Source organism: Leopardus geoffroyi, chromosome D3, assembly GCF_018350155.1.
Source record: "Leopardus geoffroyi isolate Oge1 chromosome D3, O.geoffroyi_Oge1_pat1.0, whole genome shotgun sequence".
In the NCBI taxonomy this organism is placed as follows: Eukaryota; Metazoa; Chordata; class Mammalia; order Carnivora; family Felidae; genus Leopardus; species Leopardus geoffroyi.
The window spans coordinates 22,248,800-22,268,000 of record NC_059339.1 but is presented as its reverse complement, the minus strand read 5'-3'; the positions used below and the strand labels follow the sequence as shown (position 1 = coordinate 22,268,000).

Below are 19,201 nucleotides of genomic sequence, written 5' to 3'. Positions count from 1 at the left end.
CAGATTTTTGCATGATTGGCCACCCAGGGTCATCAGCTATCACTTCATACTGCATTATATGGCTGTTTAAATCTCCATGCCTCACCAAGAGCTGTTCTCTAAATCATCTACCTTGTATAAACAAGATAACACACAAAGGACAGAAAATCACAGACACAGGGAAGCAAAGGGTTTCAAGCCTTCCTCATCTGTATGTGATCTCCAGCCTGTGATTAGAGCCAGAAGCCAGTCTCACTCAGAAGCCTACCTGACACCATGTTTCTAAATCATCTGCATAACTAAGAGTCCTACAGAGATGAACTGGGTTTCTGGAAGGCTGAGGTCACAAAACAAAAACAGAGCTGGTGCAGACTGCAACCCTGGGGAAGGAGGCTCTAACCTCACCTGGGACCACCTACCTCATTCAAGTCCTTCTTTTCCTCCTTCACAGCAAACTTGCCCCGCTTAGACCTCTCTTTCCTCCTCTCAGCCTCTTCCTCAGCTTCTTCCTCGTCAGAAACCCCAAGAGTCCGCTTCCGACTAGGAGTGGTCTACAGCAACAGGAGAGGTGAGGGGCCCTGTCAGCCCTTGAGGTGCAGGAAGATTTCATCTGGCCTAAAGCTGTTCTACTTGTATGCTTCTCAGTCCCCCAGGGCTGAACCTTCCCTGACATTACTCAGTACACAGCAACCTCCTAGTCCCTGTGCCCACGAGGACCTTTGCTCAAAGCTGTCGTAGGGGGAGCCTCTCAGTTCACTTCTCTCTTAGCCTGCCTGGCCAGCCAGGTGTGCTGTCCCTGAAACATACTGACCATCTGCTGCGGCCCACCAATGCTGCCACCAGGCTGCCAACCTATGCCCACAGCATAGAAGCTGATGGAAGTGACTCAAATTTATGGCAGACCAATATTCAAAGGGACCAGTGAAGAACTCCCTTCAATTATTTAGACTCCTCCTGAAGGGCAACAGAAAGCTCCCCCAGTACAGCTTTGACACAGCCTGATTCCATTCCTACACCACTGAAGGTAGGTTCAGGTTGGAAAAGCATCTCACTGGGGAGAGTTTACTGGGTGGCTCTGGCTTCTTGACCACTGGAGTCTTGATTGCTCTGGGAGCAGGGACCTCCCGAGGGCTCTTGGAGTTGGGCAGCAGAGATGGTGATAGTGGCTGCACCATGGGGGTGGGCCGGGATGCAGTCTTGACCGGCGTGTTAGCAGGCTTCCGGGGTGCCTCCGGTGGTTGGAGAAGCCTGGATGTACTGGCCTCCTCCCGGGCTGCCAGGACAGGAGGCTTTGGGGTGGTGTTGATGACAGCAGCCTTTCGGGGCTGGCTGGCTGGCCTGGGAGCTTGCAAAGAAGGGGGCCTGCTTGGGGCATTCTTGATGACAGCAGGTAAAGGAGGTGATCGAGGTCGCTGAGGTCTACGTGCAGGTTCCTAAAAAAGATCCAGAGAAAGTGAGAACACTGATCCTAGTACAAGACACCTAAGGAAAAGCTCCTCCCCTGTGCCTGGGCTTTACCTCAGTGGAAGGTCTGGTGGTCACTTCCAAAGGCAATTTCTTCAGGTCAGCTTGGGAACGAATAGGTGTGGTTTTCTGCACAGGAAACATGATGATGAGGTTGTTTGCGAATCTTGGTACATTCAAACAAAACTCTTTTTGGATCCCTACTATGTGTCTGGGACAGTGGGAAAACAAAAAAGAAAACCTAGGCCTATTATAAAACTCCCTACTATGATAAGACTCCCATTCTCACTGGGGACACAAAAAATAAAGTCACTAAACCATCAGCAAACTACAGGATTCTATGTCTGATTAACCTAGCATTGGAGAGACCGGGAAAAAGTGTCAATGGACTAAATTCCTATAAAAGAAGCCAGAGAAAGTAGGAAAAGCTTGACGGACAAGGCCAGAAGGGACAAGTGAGATTCAGCAGACAGAAAGGCACGCATAAGACATCCAGGTTAGTGTGACCATCTCCACAGACAGGGAAGCCAGGAAAAAAAAAAAAAAAAAAAAACTTTTATAATAAATACAATAAAGGATTAATACCTCAAATAGATCTCAAAAACCTGACAAATCAATTAAGAAAAAAATAAACAAATCTGAAAAAACGGAAAAGTAAAAAAATTATCCAATTTAGAAATATGAAAGAAATTCTAAGACGCATAGCTTTGTCTGTCAAATGTGCAAAAAATACCCTAAAATAAATGTTCTGCTTGTAAAAAAACAGAAATTAACACATCTTCTGGAAGATAATTTGGAAGCAGTTATAAAAAGCCATAAAATTTTATAAACCCTTTTATTATTTGAAATTTCCTGGAAAATTATCCCAAGAAAATTGTGTGCTAAAAAAAGTTTGTGTGTGTGTGTGATGACATTATATATATATCATGACCTCCATATTTTTATTAATATATATATTTATGACTATGTAGGCAATCATAAAAAATTAGAATATGTTAGTGGTGGTCACCTCTATGGTAGGATATTTATTTTCTGACCACTTGGGAACATATAAATAAGACAGTTTGCTTTTTTAAAATGATCATCATGAAAAAAGAAAAAAGGAAAAAAAAAAAAAAGCCAGGTGCCTGCATGGCTCAGTAGGTTAAGTGTCTGACTTTGGCTCAGATCATGATCTCACGGTTCATGGATTCAAGCCCTGAAACGGGGTCGGTGTTGATAGCTCAGAGCCTGGAGCCTGCTTCAGATTCTCTCTCTCTCTCTCTCTCTCTCTCTCTCTCTCTCTCTGCTCCTCCCCCACTTGTGCGTGCTCCCTCACTCTCTCAAAAATAAACACTTAAAAAATTTTTTTAAACACTCATGGTGTACTCAAGAACCAGTGAGTCACTGAGGGTTCCTGTCCCATCCTAGACAGATCCCTGATACAGGCTGGCTCTGCCCATTGCCCATGACCCATGTACCTGCAGGGCCTCTAGCTTCTCCTGCTGCTGGCGAATTTTCTCTGTCAGCTGCTTCTGCTTCTCTTCTTGTGTCTTCAGGTCCTTTCTGAATGTCCCCAGGGGAACCTTCTGCTTCTGTTCAGAAGCCTCACATCTGTTGAGAAAAGGTGCTAGGACGGTTGTAGCAAAATAGGGCTCTAGGGGTGCCTGGGTGGCTCAGTCGGTTAAGCATCCAACTCTTGATTTCAGCTCAGGTCATGATCTCACAGTTCATGAGTTCAAGCCCTGCGTCGGGCACTGTAAGTGCAGAGCCTGCTTGGGATTCTCTCTCCTCCTCCCTTTCTGCTCCTCCCTGGCTCCTGCTTTCTCTCTCTCTCAAAATAAATAAACTTAAAAAACAGGGTTCTAAGTAGGACATGGTCCTTCTTCCTCAGTCAACCCATTCTCTTACCATAGTTAACAACCTCAGGGTTCTCAAATGTACAGAATTAATACTCACTGCAGGACAGACATGTATTCGTATTTCCAGGGCACTTATTATTTGCAGCAAGACAGAAATATGAGGATATCAGCAATGACTTCAAGATGTACAGCGAGTTATTTACCCAAAGAGTGGAGAGAATATAGTGGGAGAGATAGGAGATACCCACAATCTCCTTGTTAGAGCAAGTGCTCACCGGTCCTGCTCAGGATCAGGGTTCATGGAGCAAACCCAGGTATCAGGGTAATCTTTTTCCACAGAACTCAGCTGGAAGGGGAGGGTTCGCCACTTCAGACACAAATCTGTGACACAGAAAACACCCCAACAAACATCAGCTATACCCGACAACAATTGTAAGCAGGTTCCTCCCAAGCAGGCACAAGGCAAAGATGCCCCCCAACTTTCCATGCAAAGATCTTCACTCTGGCTTCAACTCTGCCTTCCTTGAAGAACAGTAATTCTTCTCAGGGACAGTAATTCCAGCAAGAATAGACACTTTACATCGTGGACTTTCAACACTCCCAGCCCCTCTCCCTCCAACAGGATCCTGGCTCAGTCACTACTCACACTGTTAACAATGTGGTACCAAACCAAATGAGGTTTGGCAGGTTAGACACCTTCTGCCTCATTCAGGAGGGACAGGTAGAACTTGGTACAGCCCCAAGGCTGAGCTCCCAGGGCCATCACCAAACAGACATCCCCAGTGGGACCAAAAGTCCATGAATGTTAGTCAAGTCAGGAGGCCAGCAAGGGTACAGTAAAAGAGGTTCATGGACTATATCACATGGGAGTCAGAAGGGGGTTCTGACCACTGGCTCACCACACTGGATTGTGGTTGGGATTTCCATAGCTCTCCGACGCTTGTAACGTAGCTCACTGGATGGGGGCTGGTTCCAGTTGGCAGAGAGGTAGCCAAACTCATCCCAGAACTTGATGATTCCCCTCTGGGCTAGAAAGCAAACACCCACACATCATATTAGGAGCTAGCCTCTCGCTCTTCCTAAATTCACACCCTTGGGTGCTAAGAGTATCCTAAGATTGGAAGTGAACAAAAAGGTAATTACCAATCGCAATGTCCTTCCAGTACTGTGCCAGATGCTCCCCCATCGCCCTCAACAGGTGCCGGTACTCCTTGGCATCAGCAAAGTCCTGCTTGTTGTGTGTAGGTTCCAGGACCAGGTAGGGCACATCAACAACCCCAACAACTCCACCACATGCCCTGCAGGGAGAAAGAAGACATAGCTCTGTCACCCCATTGGCCAAAACCCTCCCTGCCATCTGCCTTGGGCTGAAAAGTCCTCCTTGGGGAATACTCACATGCCCCCTTCCAGCTGTGGGCCCACTTTCTCATACATCTTGATCAGGCGGCTACAGTTATAGATGAACATGCCATCCAGGTCCCGGTGTTCAATGTTGACCCCAAAAACAAAATTCAGTTCCTTAGGTTCTTTAAGTGCTCTGAGAAGACATGAGATAAATTCAAGCAGATCAACCCATTAACACACAAACACCATGGTGTTTAAGATATGTTAGCTTACACTTGAAACTTGAGACATGTTAAGCAAAAAGTTTTGCATTTCCATTCAGTGTGTAACCTATTAGACTTGGTGAGGATACATGAAGCACAGTGACTCTAAACATCCCAAATTAAAAGCATATGACTTTGGCTTTTGGTAACAAAACAGGGATGGATTTAAGTATAAATGGGATACTGTGAAATGGCTACAGATCGCTGCAAAGATAGTTACATGATGGATCAAACACAAGGTTATACCTATTCTACTAACGTGACAGTAATTAATCTTAAAAAGACAAAAATTCACCGGCACAATGAACGTGTATGTGAGAGAAGAGACTATCATGTGATACAGATCAACAAAATCATGGAGCTGGAAAGCAGATGAATGGAGCAGTGAAATGACTTAGAAGAAACCTGAAATTGATGCCTATGGTAGAAGGCCATGAAGCAGCAACCCAGGAATTCAAGGTCCAGAGCCCCAAGAAGCTCCAGACATAAGGTGGGACATGGAGATAATCAAATGAGCCAGGACAAGTGGCCATTCCAGATGAAAAAGGTCCAAAACTCAATTTACAGCATTATTTCACATTTGTAACCACAGATAAAATATTAAGATATTACCAAATAATATAAATAAAAGGGAGTTTTAAAATCCTATTTCTTAAATGATCTGTGCTTTACAAGTTTTATACAATAAGCATTTTCCACATCCTTTAAATGAAAAGGGAAAAACAAAAAGGGACAAGAGAGGATAGAAGGAAAAAAAAGAAAACAGGGAGTGAGGAAACAAAAAGAAAAGAAAGAAAGGAATAAAGGGAGGGAGGAAGGAAGGAAAGAAAGGGAGTTTCCAGGAAAGAAGGTCTGGTGTTCAATTCCAGGGATTGGCCCTGCCCTGGATTTTCCTACCTCAGCCAAGAAACCTGCAGTGGGCATGTGACAAGCATTTGGGATCACAACATCAACAGTTTTCTCAAAGCAATCTTTGTGACAAAAATGGCACAGGAGGGGGAAGGATTCCCCAAGCCCTTTGTCAATAACGAGTACAAAAGTTACAGAATTTTAAAAAACCAAAAGCCAGCCCTGGCACTCACCGCTGCTTGGCCTCCTTGATCCGCTTCTTGACATCAGCTTCCCTGCGCAGGGTAATGGCTGTGTTCTGGACCTGCCGCAACATTACCTGGAAATGTACATTGGCACAAGTGAGGGAGGAGGTGCTCTGGGCCACAGCAGGCAATCTTATAACAAACATCTAAAACTTCTTTAAATCACAGGAATTCAAAACCACATTCAGAGATTTACTTCTTTCTACAGAAAGTGGTCTTGATGAGGACAAACTCAAAAGCTGTGTTTCACCTGACCAGGCTCACTCACGTGAAGGAGGAAACACCTCCAACTGAAATAATAGTCTACAGACATGTGTGTCAGACAGGGAAGGGTAGAAAACTGCTCAGACTATCATTACTGTGTGTGACCCAGGGCAAGCGACCATCTTCACTTCATTCTTCCTTTCTATAAACTGAGAATACTAACAGTATCCACTTTACATGGTTGTCAGGATGTTGAAATGATTAGCCAAGATTCTCACATACAGTGTATTCAACAGTGATTATGGAAACATCCCATTTTGCAGCTTTAGGGCAAGGAGTTCATGACTAGACTGCAGCTGAGCCAGGCCAGCTCTGGGATCCTAATGCCAGAAATGCTAGACAACAGCTGCTCAGATCTAGGGCCTTACCCTAGAGTCCCGTGTGAGGTCTCCACCTAGGCGAACTTCTAATGTCCGAGCTTTGCTCTCCGCCTCCCGTGCCTTCTCCTCAGCTAAAACCCAGAAGAAATCATGAAAAGGAATTCAAAGGTTCAAAATTCTTAGTCATCCTTCCTGAATCCAACAGTGTAGCACCCACTGGACAAGATATGTATGCACTTTCAAGGAATAGGACAGCTGGGAAAGCAACCTCCCTGCCTGGAATGTAGAGTTGGTACAAAAAGGAACATCCTTTTGTTTGGAGGCCCTAAAGAAAACAGGCACTATTTATACTTGAGACGTGCTTTTTAAACTTTACAAATGAACGAGAACAGGTCAAAAACTGCCCAAGGCAACCAGAGTTACAGCCTCAGCAGGAGCAGGAAGTTATCAAAGTACTCAGCCAATCACTCTCCATCAAGCAGCCCCGAAGCCCTGTCAGCATGAGAGACCTTGAGATTTTTGCCCTGGAGTCAGGATAATCAGTTTCACAAGTATTTGGGCCAGAAGACAGTAAGATTCTTCACTCTAGGCAAACTGAAGAGTTGTCAGTTTTAGATAAGTCCCTATAAATGGCTGATAAAGAGAAAGTAAAGTCTGGGGAGAAAAACTGCTGAGAGGATTGGCATGCAGGGGGAGGGGTACAAGAGGAACCAGACCAGTGGTTTAGGAGAACAACTTGCTCCTGGGTGCTGGACGGAGCTTTTTTGGATCCTGCTGTGGCCACAAGTATTCCCCAGACAACCCCAACCTGACTACTCCTGTCCAGGGGGTGGGGGGCATTACCAATCCGTGCCACATGTTCAGCTTTCTTCACCTCCTGCTCTGCACGAGTCTTGAAACGGCTTGATGTGTACTTGTACATCCTGAACAGGGGAAAAAGCAACCTGAAGACACAAGCAGCAGTGGGGTAGGACAGCAACCCGAGCAACTCAGGAAACACTCTGCCTTCCTGCCTCCTCCCAGGCTACACTGATAATGAGTCAAAAACATTTCAGCAAAAAAGACTAAATTCCTTATTCCACTGGCCCCTTGCTCCACCTTTGATTAGCAACCCCACTACTCACCAGGTGTGTCATTAATCTCACAGCAGAAATAAATCTCAGCAATCAACCAGGGCCTTTGCTCTCCTGTGTAGTGTCTAAAGGCCCCTTGGCCCTGAAGCTGAGAGGCTCAGATAGTTCACGGTGCCAGGCAGGGCACCCTCCATGTCAGAGAAGGCACTCATGCTCAACGAGCTTCACCAGCCAACCTCCATAGCTTATCAGCCATCTGTGTCCCTCCCTCAGGACTCAAAAGTTTCTACATGGTAAATCACAAGCAGCTTAAAGGCCCAAGTGCAATCAACACTGTCAGAGCCTCTTATCATCATTCCTAGCATCATTCCAACAATGCTCCAGAGAATCACAGCCGAGGCCCCATTCTCAGCTCAAGGGAAATAGCAGACCAGGGTGGGAAGGCCCCTACCTGGGCTTATACAGGCAGCAGGAGAGTCTCTTGGTCTGCACCTTGTGCCCATGAATGAAGATCCGCATCCGGGGATCAATATAGAGCACGGCAGCATAGGCGCGGAATGAGCGCCGCTCTGGCTTCCTAGAGGTGGCAGGAACAAAGGAGTGCTATCACCTACCCCACAATCAGCTTGACCACAGGTAAGGTAGGACAAACTCTCTGCAGGCCCTTCACCTTTCCACCTCACATCTTGGCTTCTCTCACCACCCTGAAGGGCTGCTCCCTCACTGTGGGCACCACACCCCTCACGTCTCCAGCACAGGCACTCCACAGACACTTGACCCAGCCCTACCACTGGCCCCACTACAGACCCAGGAAATCCTCTCCCCTCTCTAGACTCTGGTTTCTTCTGTCAAATCAAGGAACTGGGACCAGAGATAATTAACCTTTTCTTTTGGCTTAGCTGAAGAGCTGCTGTCCCATTTATCCCTCTGCTTGGGGCAAGAACACATGGGCATGCTCAGCTTCATCAACTCCAATACTGGGAAATTCAGGGAACAAGCTCTCCCCCACTCCCTGAAGTCACCTCCAGAGCTTTCCCTCCCTGAGAAAATGGAACACCAGTTCCAAGCCTTCCCTCCCTTCCCAGCCACACTCACGTGCCCTCTGGGGAAGTCTCTGCCATCTGGATATCTCTTGGATTTGAGATTATGTCTAGCTCTGGCTCTCCATTATCCATGAGTTTGAGATTGAAAATGATCACCAGTGTTCCTGGGAAACAAATCCTTTCATTCTCCAGGTGCCCCCTACCCATCCCCAAACTCCTTATGGCTCTGGAGCTACTGGATTCTAGGGGCTGCAGGCTCAAAGCCTACTTACCACTGTCCCCAGGAATCTTCATGAACTGAGACATAACCTCCTCTTCATTGCGGAAGGGAGAATACTTATAGATGAGTTCTGTCTCAATGGCAAACTTCTCCACGTTGTCTGTGACAGGTTCCCGGGTGCGAGCATTCCAGGTGGGCAATGGAACTATCACCTTTGGAGTAAACATGGGCAGATACTTTGAGGGAGGACCCAGAACAGCCTTCCCCCAAAATGTGTATCCATCTCATCACTCTCCACAGTGGCTCCACAATGCCCCAGTGGTGAGGTCCAAGCTTTGCAGCTTGGCACCAGAGGCTCTGTAGCTTCTGCCCCTTCCCAAGACTCAGCGTCACAGCACTAGATCCTCTGGGATGTGCTGATTTATGCTGTTGGGGGGTCTCTGCATGAGCGGTGCCCTGCTTGGGATGCCCCTGGCCATCCTCCTAATCTGCTAATAATTCTACACTACTACCAAAAAAATATTTGTTATTATCCAGTAAATCCAAAGATACATATAAACCTACAACTCAGCAATTCCATCCCCAAGTTATATCCTAGTAGAAACTTCCGCACTTATGTACCAGCAAACATGTAAGGGTAACACAAATATCCAATACAGAATAGATAAATTACACTGTTGTATATTTATACAACGGAATACTGTGTAGTGACGACAATGAACAAACTAACAGCTACTAACATCAACATGGATGGATCTCAAAAACAATGTTAGGTGAAAAAGGCAAAGTGGAAAAAAAACCTATGGTAGGAGCCCACTTCTATAAAAGTCATAAACACACAAAACTAAACTGTTACTCAAGAATGCGTACACACATGGGGCGCCTGGGTGGCGCAGTCGGTTAAGCGTCCGACTTCAGCCAGGTCACGATCTCGCGGTCCGTGAGTTCGAGCCCCGCGTCAGGCTCTGGGCTGATGGCTCAGAGCCTGGAGCCTGTTTCCGATTCTGTCTCCCTCTCTCTCTGCCCCTCCCCCGTTCATGCTCTGTCTCTCTCTGTCCCAAAAATAAATAAACGTTGAAAAAAAAAAAAATTTAAAAAAAGAACGCGTACACACAATACAGGTGACAAAACTATAAAGAGAAACAAGGCAATCATCACAAAACCTACCTGAAGGTGCAATAAGGAATACAACTGGTGAGGGGCACACTGGGAACTCCTAGTATCAGTCTATCATGGCAGCTATCATGTTCACTTTATACTTATTCTCCCAACTGTACCCATATTCTAATATACTCTTTCATATTACAGAATTTAATCTTACGTTTATGTTTTTAAAAATCCTACCCTTATCAACTATACCTCAATAAAACTAAGAGGAAAAAAATCCTCTTTCTTCTAAAACTGTATCCTCAAGTGCCACTCCCACAGGCTTAGATGTACTCCTCCCCCAGCCAGCTGCCCATGAGAGCCTAGGGATGGCTGACTGCTTGATTCCCTCTGTAGAGCAAACCAATCCAGATACCTCAAAGGTTCAAATCACATGCCCCCCTCCACCTAAGGAAAAAGGGACACTGCATTTTAACAAGTGCCAGGGTGATAAAACTGTTGAGGGTTGGAAGAGATTTTACTGGTTTCTAAGAAGCTTAATGTCTGATGGTATTCATCCCTAGAGCTGGTTTGGACACATTCCTAACCAGCCAAAAATGATCTTATTTTGAAATCTTGGCTGAGTTTGCACTAGAGTACAATCCAAAATAGTGACCTTCTAGCACCAAGTAAGGAAAAAATTTCAACCTAGCTTTTTCACCAGGGGAACCGAGTTCCATTTGTGTTCTGTGAATCTGTACCTCACACTGCAACTCCCATTTTTCACAGCAGCCCCAGGTGATAAGAGCTTTTTTTTTGTTTTTTGTTTTTTTGACAATAATATTACTTTAAACTGCATGTACTTCCACTGGCACCCATCCCTACCATTGGGACACTTCTTTAGTTTCAATGTCACCACTCTACTGGTTTTCCTCCTACCCACTCCTGTCTTTTTTGCCACTTTCTCCTCTTCCTACACTTTAAATGTTAGCATCCCTGAGATCCCAAGTCCTCTTCTCACTCTGCATGCTCCTTTAGGTGAGCTCATCTGCTACCAAGGTTTCCAGAGCCTAGGCCTCCCCTCAAGCTCTGGACCCAGACCCGACTGCGTGTACAGGAGAAAACTTAAGTTCTTCAGCAAAGACTAGCAGAAGAGGATGTCACTCTCTTCCATTCTTCACCAGCTCCAGACAGCCCACTATGCCCCAGCTGCCACATCAGAACCTGCATCGTGACCCTCCTTCCCCTTTCTGCTAATCAAACATCAGGTTTGTGGGCCCCACATGCTAAAGAGATGACAATTCTTCCTACATCTCTCGCCTCCCTACTGCAGCCCTGCAGACTGCACATAGCCAGGGCATCTCAACTAGTTCACTCCAACACCTCTATCTTTCCAATCTAATCACCACACAACAACCAAACTGAACTTTTTATAAAAGATACTGATACTGCTACACCTTTGCTTTAAAATCCCTTTGAAGCTTGCCGTTTTAAGTCCTGCACACTCACCAAGGCCCTGAGGTCAAGCCTGACTGACCCTCCCTGATCTCCAGAGGCCACCACCTTTCTTCAGGTGGCACCTCTGCCAAGTCCCTTCCCACAAGGGAAGGTGATGGCCTTGAACAGATGATTTCCATGGACTTCACCACCCACCTCCTACCACCCACAGTCCATCAGGAAACATTCCTGAAAATTGCAGCATGGGCAAAAGTTCTCCTGCCCTACCTTCTCCCAAGAGACTGTTCTTTCCAGCCACAGCACCTCTCTCACTCCATGTATGATGGGTGAACTGACGCAGTGCACCAAAAAGGCAAACACATCCACCGGCTTGCCAAGGAAAGGCAGTGGAAAAAGACAACCTTTCATTCCCAACATGAACTAGTTTGCTATGATTTAGGCTCATCTAAACAGGGCCAGCACAAATTTACCCACAGCTAACCACCAGAGATTAATCAGATTGAAAACCTGACCAAATTCACCTATTTATGCAACAGCCATGGATTTCTCTCTGCAAACCCTCTTAACCCCCTCTCTAAAGCTCTAGTCACCACTTCTCACACATGAAAGGAGGTAAGAGTCCAGTCTGAGGCTGGGAAGACTGAGGCTATCCCTGATCCCCACCATGAGGAAGCACAGACCTCACCAGACCAGCTCTGCAGATATGTGAACCACCAGGCCACAAAGAAAATCAATGGAGCATGTGTTTAGCTTACATAGTTAATTACCAACACGTTTTAAAATCAGAATATTCTAGATTCATTAGAACTTCCTTCCAATATAGCAATGATGACCTGGGACTATTTGTCATCTGCCATTTAGTGAAGAACTTACAACAATGATTTCCATACACTCACCACCTGCTTCACTACCTACCCAGACCCTATAGGGATCTGACTTGTACCTTCTGATACAGACGATTAAAGCAACATATTTCTTCAAAAGGAAAATACATTCATAGCACATTCCACAAAATCACCATCATATAGGAAAGACTATGCTGCTCCAATTATTAGTTCCTATTATTATTACAGCCTGTGGTCTCCACCCATAGTTATGAAGCCAAAACACTCCCCTTGATAAAACAACTCCATATTGACACCCTGCCAGAATGAATTCAGGCTGCAGCTCTAAAGAAGGTACAAATCCTTGGTTCCTGCCATTTGATGACCCCATTCTCAGAAACAGGACAACTGTTCTCTGAAGCTTTGAGATTTTACCTTCTCTTAAATTAAAAGGTCTGCCTGATGCTTCAACCAATTCATCCAACCAGCTAATCCAATAACAGGGGTGTGGCTGCAATCCTGCAACCTCAATGAGTCCAGCATCGATGGCAAATGACCTACAGAAAGACCCTGGTCAGGTGTGGGAAATGTCTATTTGTGTGCTTGTTTTTAATGTTTATTTTTGGAGAGAGAAAGAGAGGCAGAGAGAGACAGAGAATCCCAAGCAGGCTTCATGCTGTCAGTGCAGAGCCCGATGCGGGGCTCAAACTCATGAATTGTGAGATCACGACCTGAGACAAAATCAAGAGTTGGATGCTTAGCTGACTGGGCCATCCAGGTGCCCCAGATCTGGAAAATGTTAAATGGCAACTCGAACCACAAGGATAGGACCTACCTCATCAATGCCTTCCTCCTCATGAAAGGTCCTAGACAAGAAGAGGCAAGTCATGGTATCCTCCTTTTTGGTGAAGAGTATAAAATCCTTCCCAATGCGCATTGAGCCCCTGAAAGGGAAGCAAAAATGGATTATTCTCCCAGGGATTCAAAAACTCATCTGAAAAAGAAGCAAATTCACTCTCTGGACGTGACTAAAACTGCCTTTAGGAGGCTCTTCTCAAGACCTCCCTCCATCCTAGGACCCTGAGCTAAGGCCCACGGCCCTCATTCCTCTGTTCTTCCATCAACTTTCATCACTCCTCACAACTTGCCTGACCCCACTTACCCACCATACAGGGCTCCTTCACCACCCTTATAGGGCACATTCACCAGCAATTGTCAGCCCCAAGTTAGTGTCATCCCCAACCTGCTGCCACAATGGTAACAAGTAATCCTGCTGCCCATGCACCAGGTTCATCTCAGCTACACAAGGGCTGCTATACTCTTTGAATGTGTCACCATCAAGTTTCCCTCCAGGAACTGACACCTTCAACATGCTGACCACATCCAGTTCCCGTCAGGTATTTCTCATTCACTCATCAAATGGCAGAACCATCAAGGGCAAAGCCCATGATCTATGCTCATAAGTTCTCAAAAAAAACAAAACAAAAAAACAACAACAAAAACCCAACGGTATGACCCCAAAGCTCAGCTAAACCTGACCCCCGCAACCATACACAATATAATTCTTAATCACAGTTTTTAAGGCCTATAATTGGCTCATATCTTAGAACTATAACCATCTTCTGTCTCAAAATTGTTTTGCCACCTCAAGCTCATTATGACATAGGTGGTCTCTGCTTCTGTATGCAACTGGTTCTGGGAAATGTGCCTCGAGGCTGGGTTCCACAAGGCAAAAGTCTGAATGGAATCAACTGCTTCCTTCCTCTGGCCACATTCAATCATCTGAGGAACAGGCAAGGACAAGCCTTTCTGGGCAACGTGGAACAGGGCAGAAGTTCTAACAGTTCATTGCCCAATGAACAATGGGACTGTTTAGCTCCCTTCTTCTGAGTAGCTTCTGGGGCTTTATGGCTATTATCTCATTAGTCTCCATAATACCCCAGGGAGAGGATGGCAATGGGAAGCCTCAATACTCTCTTCTATGTACAAATACAAACCAGGCTAGCATGCCAAACACACAAATGAATGCCATGTCCCATTTCCCCCAAATGCTCAGGAAAACACCCAGGTCACTATCCAGAGACACCCTGGGGGCTGCCAAGTTCTGTTTTTCATCCTCTAGTTCCTAAGACATTGGCAATGCTCCTTCCCCTGACAATTTCACAGCCCTCCTCCTTCTTCTCTGAAGCTTATGGGTGGCAAAATGAGGCACATTACCTTGCCTTCTGTCAAAGCTTACTCTTGCCCTAATTTGGCAAAAACTCTCACTTTGTGCCTCTTTCTTCCCTCTTTGAACCTGACCTTGGAGGCTGAAGAGCAACAACCCCAAAAATACCATGTCTGCTGGCTTCCTTGCTTCTCAGCCCTATTCTCAGCACAAATCACTCCCTCCCGAAACACTTTTTCAACTTCTGAATTGGTATCAAAATAAATACACTCTCAACACTAGATGGCTCCAACCTCAATGGGTCCTTTACAAATATCATTGTACTAAATTATGCTAATAACACTCTCAACTTCCTGGTCTTCTAATTCTAAGCACAGAGTCACATTTTGTTTGCTCCTTAAGCTTGCTTTGTAAGAGAGAATGTCAAAGAGTAGAACCCCATTTTCTAGATTAGGAAATAGATTTCAGAGACATGAAACAGTTTGCCTAAGGTCACAAAATTACTAAGACCAGTTAGGAGGAGGTTAGCCTATAATCCAGAAGGGAAGTCAGGGCTTCTTCTATCACACTGACTCTAGGAGACTACAGTCATTGGGGACTTAGAGCACCGGTGCTGGAATCACCTGGGGAACCCACAGAACCCACAGACCCAGTGAATCAGGCCAGGAATCTGCCATGGAAAGATCAAAAGAGAAATAAAATAAGAATCCAGAAACTAGGGGTGCCTGGGTGGCTCAGCTGGTTACGCATCCAACTCTTGGTTTCGGCTCAGGTCATGATCTCACAGTTGTGAGTTCTGGCCCCACGTCGGGCTCTGTGCTGACAGCACAGAGCATTGGGATTTTCTCTCTCTGCCCCTCCCCTGCTTGCTTTCTCTCTCTCTCCCTCTCAAAATAAATAAATAAACTTAAAAAAGAAAAAAATCCAGAAACTAGTCTAGGGCTCTCACAGCAATGAGAGCATTTAATCCTTAACTTATTCAGTATGTATTATAATCCCAATTTACAAAGGAAGAAACTGAGGGTCAAAGAAGTAATTAAGTGGCTGAGGTGAGATTTGAACTTTAGTTTGTGTGACTGAAGTGAGATGGAGAACAGCTCCAGCTCTGCAGTCAGAAGGACCTGGTTCTTATCTCAGCTATACGTTCGGGCCAATATTTTTGTAACTCTGGGGAAATCACTTCATCCCCATAAACCTCAATTACCTCAGTAGAAAATGAAAATAATAGTCCCTACACCACAAAGGGGTATAATAAGAATTAAACGAAATCATCCAAGTAAAGTTTTTAGCATGGTGCCTGGCACATGATAAGTGCCTGTTATTTCCATTTGGTTTCTCCCCTGAAAGACAAATCAAAAAGTCCAGGTACCATGTCCCTGATGTCTTTGTAAGCATTCTCTTCCCCTGCCACACACCCAAAGCACACTGCATGTGAGGGACTACTGATACCATTAACTAACCAAAGCACCATCCTCTCTCAAACAAAACAACACGTTTCCACAGCAAGACTGGAAACGTGACTCAGAATTCCATTTGTACAAACTCTAAATCTTATTCCATCCAAAGGTATGTACAGCTGGAAGTGAGCACTTCAGAAATAGAAACCTTTCTCTTGGGGCTTCACTGAAAATCAGAACAACACATTCCAAACACCAAACAAGTGGGAACCAAGGGCTGAGAAAGAAGTCCCAAGAGATTTGAAGACATTAGGTAGGTCCCTGCTACAGAGTCCAGCAGGACATATGAGTGGAGACCCTGTCTTCTGGGAGGGAGGGTTCAGATCTTTTACTCACCCTGGATCCCCATATGGCAGGCGCTCAGGGAACATTGCTGTGACATGAAACAACCCTTTACCATCTCAGATATCCTAACCCCAAAAACAACCACCTCAACCACAGGGTAAAAATAAGAATTTTCCTCAGGAGGAGAGATGTGGTTCCAGAGCACACTGCCAAGAGAAAACTACAACTCCACTCACCCCAATTGGTTTAAGATGTTCATACTTTTCAATCTGTAAGGAAAACTACAGATTTAGAACAACAGTTACTAAGTCCCCAAACTACCACTTCTTTTTGACTTTTCTTCTGTTCCAGAGTTACAGTGATGAAGAGATAAGGAGCAGGAAAATTTTCATTGGACAGAAGCAAGAGAGCACTGCTTGATTCTGTACGGAGTCCTATGACAGGTTTCTGGTATACTTACGATTTTAACCCATTCCCATACTGCCCAATCTGGGTGGACTCAGGCGTTCGTTTGGCTGACTTCCCAAACTGGATCACACTGGCAGCATCACCTGAAGTGGCAGGCACAAAAGAAAAGTGAAACATTTGCATTTCTTTCCCAGGATCCTCAAAAATCAAAGGTCTGAACCTTGTTAAATCCAAGCAGGGCTGTGTGTATGGAGGCAATCTCAGACTGGCCTGTCAGCACCACCATCACTATGACCTTATTCTGTCACCAGAACATGGTATGAAGGCTGAGGGAGACCTCTGTAGTTCTAGCTCTAGGATGTTGTGCAAGCTGATAAGTACACTGTCAAGAGACAGGTAATCTGACTGACTTCAGGTTGCCACTCAGATCCTATCTCCCATGCTAGGACAAGACCTGGCAAATCCATTAGTGGAATTAAGCCTATGATCCTGCAACAGACCTCTCTCTCCAGATGGATCTTCTAATCACAATAGTGAGGTAACAAAAACAACACGATAAGTTTTTTGTAAAAAGAGTTACGTCCTCCCCCAAAGAAGCAATCATCTCATCACTTACTTGGATCCATTCCTGCTCCATCATCCAAAAAGCAAAGCATAAATCCTCCTCGAAGGTCCTCTCGCCTTTCTGTAAAAGAAGCAGTTGCCATTACTGGGTAGTTACCTATCAGAGGGTGGCAACACGGGTAAAATCAGAATGTATACCAATGTGACGTTTGATCCAAAAAGGTTAGAATGCCAAATCTAGCTCCTCCTTCTAACAGTCTTAGCTAGTGTGAAGTAAATGTCAGAGCTCTTGAGGGTGGGCCTTACTATCAAAGGTTCTCCAATGCTTTCTAGTTCATGACAAAGCTTGAGAGAATCTTTGAGGGCAGGAAATACCTGGTCCACTAGACTAACCACACCAAGGACCACTAAATATTATGTATTTCACACAAACCTCAATCATGCTTCTGCCTCTTTCCACCTGGATTACTTCTACCTCTGCCCTCTGCCATGGACCCCAAGCCACTAAAGCATTCCAACTACTACACACTCTACCTTATCAATACTCCTCAAATTCAACAGAGCATCTCCTTTAGGGGTTAAGTTTGGGGTAGCCATCAGACAAAGCGATCAAGCCAGACACGCCACGGGCACAGCGGTGACAGCTACTATCCAGACAAACTGCTCTGTCTATGTGTGACTAGCCCCAGGCTAACTTTAGTTTCTGGGCTATATGTATTCATTGCCACATCTTCTGCTTGGTACGGGTCCTTGAAATGGCTCCCTAACCTAGGAATGAGATGGCACAAGGTGTAGTGAAAACTTCCTGGTTCCCAGCTGGACTTGCTCAACTGGAAGAGGAGCAGTCTTTTGACAAAAGAAGTCCTTTGACAGTGCAGCCATGGCAAGGCCTTCTGGTCAACAGGAAGGGAACAAAACAAACTGACTGCTATTTCAGTAGGTGGAAGAACCTCTTCTTTCGGTAGCTGTCTTCTGCGGCAGCAGGTGGTTACTCAAAGTAGTCTGGGTCTAAGCATCTCACAAACACTAAAGAAAAGATTCTCAAATAGGGAAGGGGACCATACTGGAGTTTCCAAGGTGCCTTTGACCAATGATGAGTACTGTGTTGGCAAAGGAGGAACAGCACGGGCTTTGGAATCAGGAGAGCACTTCTATTAAAAGAAAGGTCTATGTAAGGTACTACGGAGACAAGCCCAAGACTGCTTTGGAGACTACTTCCTGAGAACTTTTCTGTCTCCCCTAAGCTGAGGTTCACCAACTTCATACACTATCCAAGCTGAGGAATCTCAGTTTAAAACACTCTTTGTCCTCTCCTAAGGCTAAAGATTCAAGGGAGTCATGATCACCTTCGTTAAATGAACTAGTTAATGTAATTTAAAACGCTATTTCAAAAGTACTATAAACCACAGAGATTTTCAAGTATCACTAAGCGCTCAGGAATTTAGCTCTACTAAAACGTTAATAACAAGTGCTTCTTGAAAGTTCAAGAACAAGGATCTTCCTGGAAGTACTACTAGTAGATAAGAAAATTTCTCCTTATGGCAGTGCCTCTTATCAAAGTATGGAGAATCCAAATGAGATCTAGTAAGCAGGAGCAAGTGCAAGAAAAGTGCAAAAAGACTTCAAAATTTCCTTCTGGAGGAAGCAAGGTATCACATGGAGACTCAATCTGGGTCAGATACAGAACATGGTAAAAGTGTTCTAATCTAACCAAGAGCCATTTGCTGTACACTTCAGCCATAAAATGTACATGAAGACTCTGCTTTGGGATTCAGAAATTGGTTCAAGCCAAGTGCATTTCAAAAGTCTTCAAAGATTACTGGCATTTCTGGAACACTAAATAGGAAGTTACTCTAGGCCCTTGTTTGTTAGAACAGGATTTGCAGGCTGTTTTAACACAAAATCACCACTTAACAGGGGGTCTGAGATACCTTTCCTGTTCAAAGACTTCATTTCAAAGATTTTTCATATGGTTTACAAAGGTTAAGAGATCTACGAATAGAGGATCCTCCTGGCCACACAGTGATCAACAGCCTGTATGCAGCTA

At 45.1% G+C, this 19,201-nt stretch overlaps 1 protein-coding gene across 6 annotated transcripts in view; it reads right to left on the bottom strand.

Moving 5' to 3' along the window:
- MORC2 (MORC family CW-type zinc finger 2) overlaps positions 1-19,201 on the bottom strand; it is a 40,833-nt gene that overhangs the window by 6,403 nt on the left and 15,229 nt on the right. For all 6 annotated transcript variants that reach the window (XM_045458920.1, XM_045458924.1, XM_045458921.1 and 3 more), the window contains exons 4-20: positions 17,207-17,275; positions 16,643-16,733; positions 13,109-13,217; positions 8,958-9,117; positions 8,738-8,849; positions 8,094-8,219; positions 7,413-7,492; positions 6,618-6,700; positions 5,974-6,059; positions 4,681-4,821; positions 4,428-4,582; positions 4,184-4,312; positions 3,560-3,665; positions 2,904-3,036; positions 1,498-1,572; positions 1,032-1,412; positions 399-530 (exon numbers count right to left, since the gene is read on the bottom strand). In XM_045458920.1, coding sequence (XP_045314876.1) covers positions 399-530; positions 1,032-1,412; positions 1,498-1,572; positions 2,904-3,036; positions 3,560-3,665; positions 4,184-4,312; positions 4,428-4,582; positions 4,681-4,821; positions 5,974-6,059; positions 6,618-6,700; positions 7,413-7,492; positions 8,094-8,219; positions 8,738-8,849; positions 8,958-9,117; positions 13,109-13,217; positions 16,643-16,733; positions 17,207-17,275 — 2,168 coding nt within the window. The remainder of the gene's footprint in view (positions 1-398; positions 531-1,031; positions 1,413-1,497; positions 1,573-2,903; positions 3,037-3,559; positions 3,666-4,183; positions 4,313-4,427; positions 4,583-4,680; positions 4,822-5,973; positions 6,060-6,617; positions 6,701-7,412; positions 7,493-8,093; positions 8,220-8,737; positions 8,850-8,957; positions 9,118-13,108; positions 13,218-16,642; positions 16,734-17,206; positions 17,276-19,201) is intronic.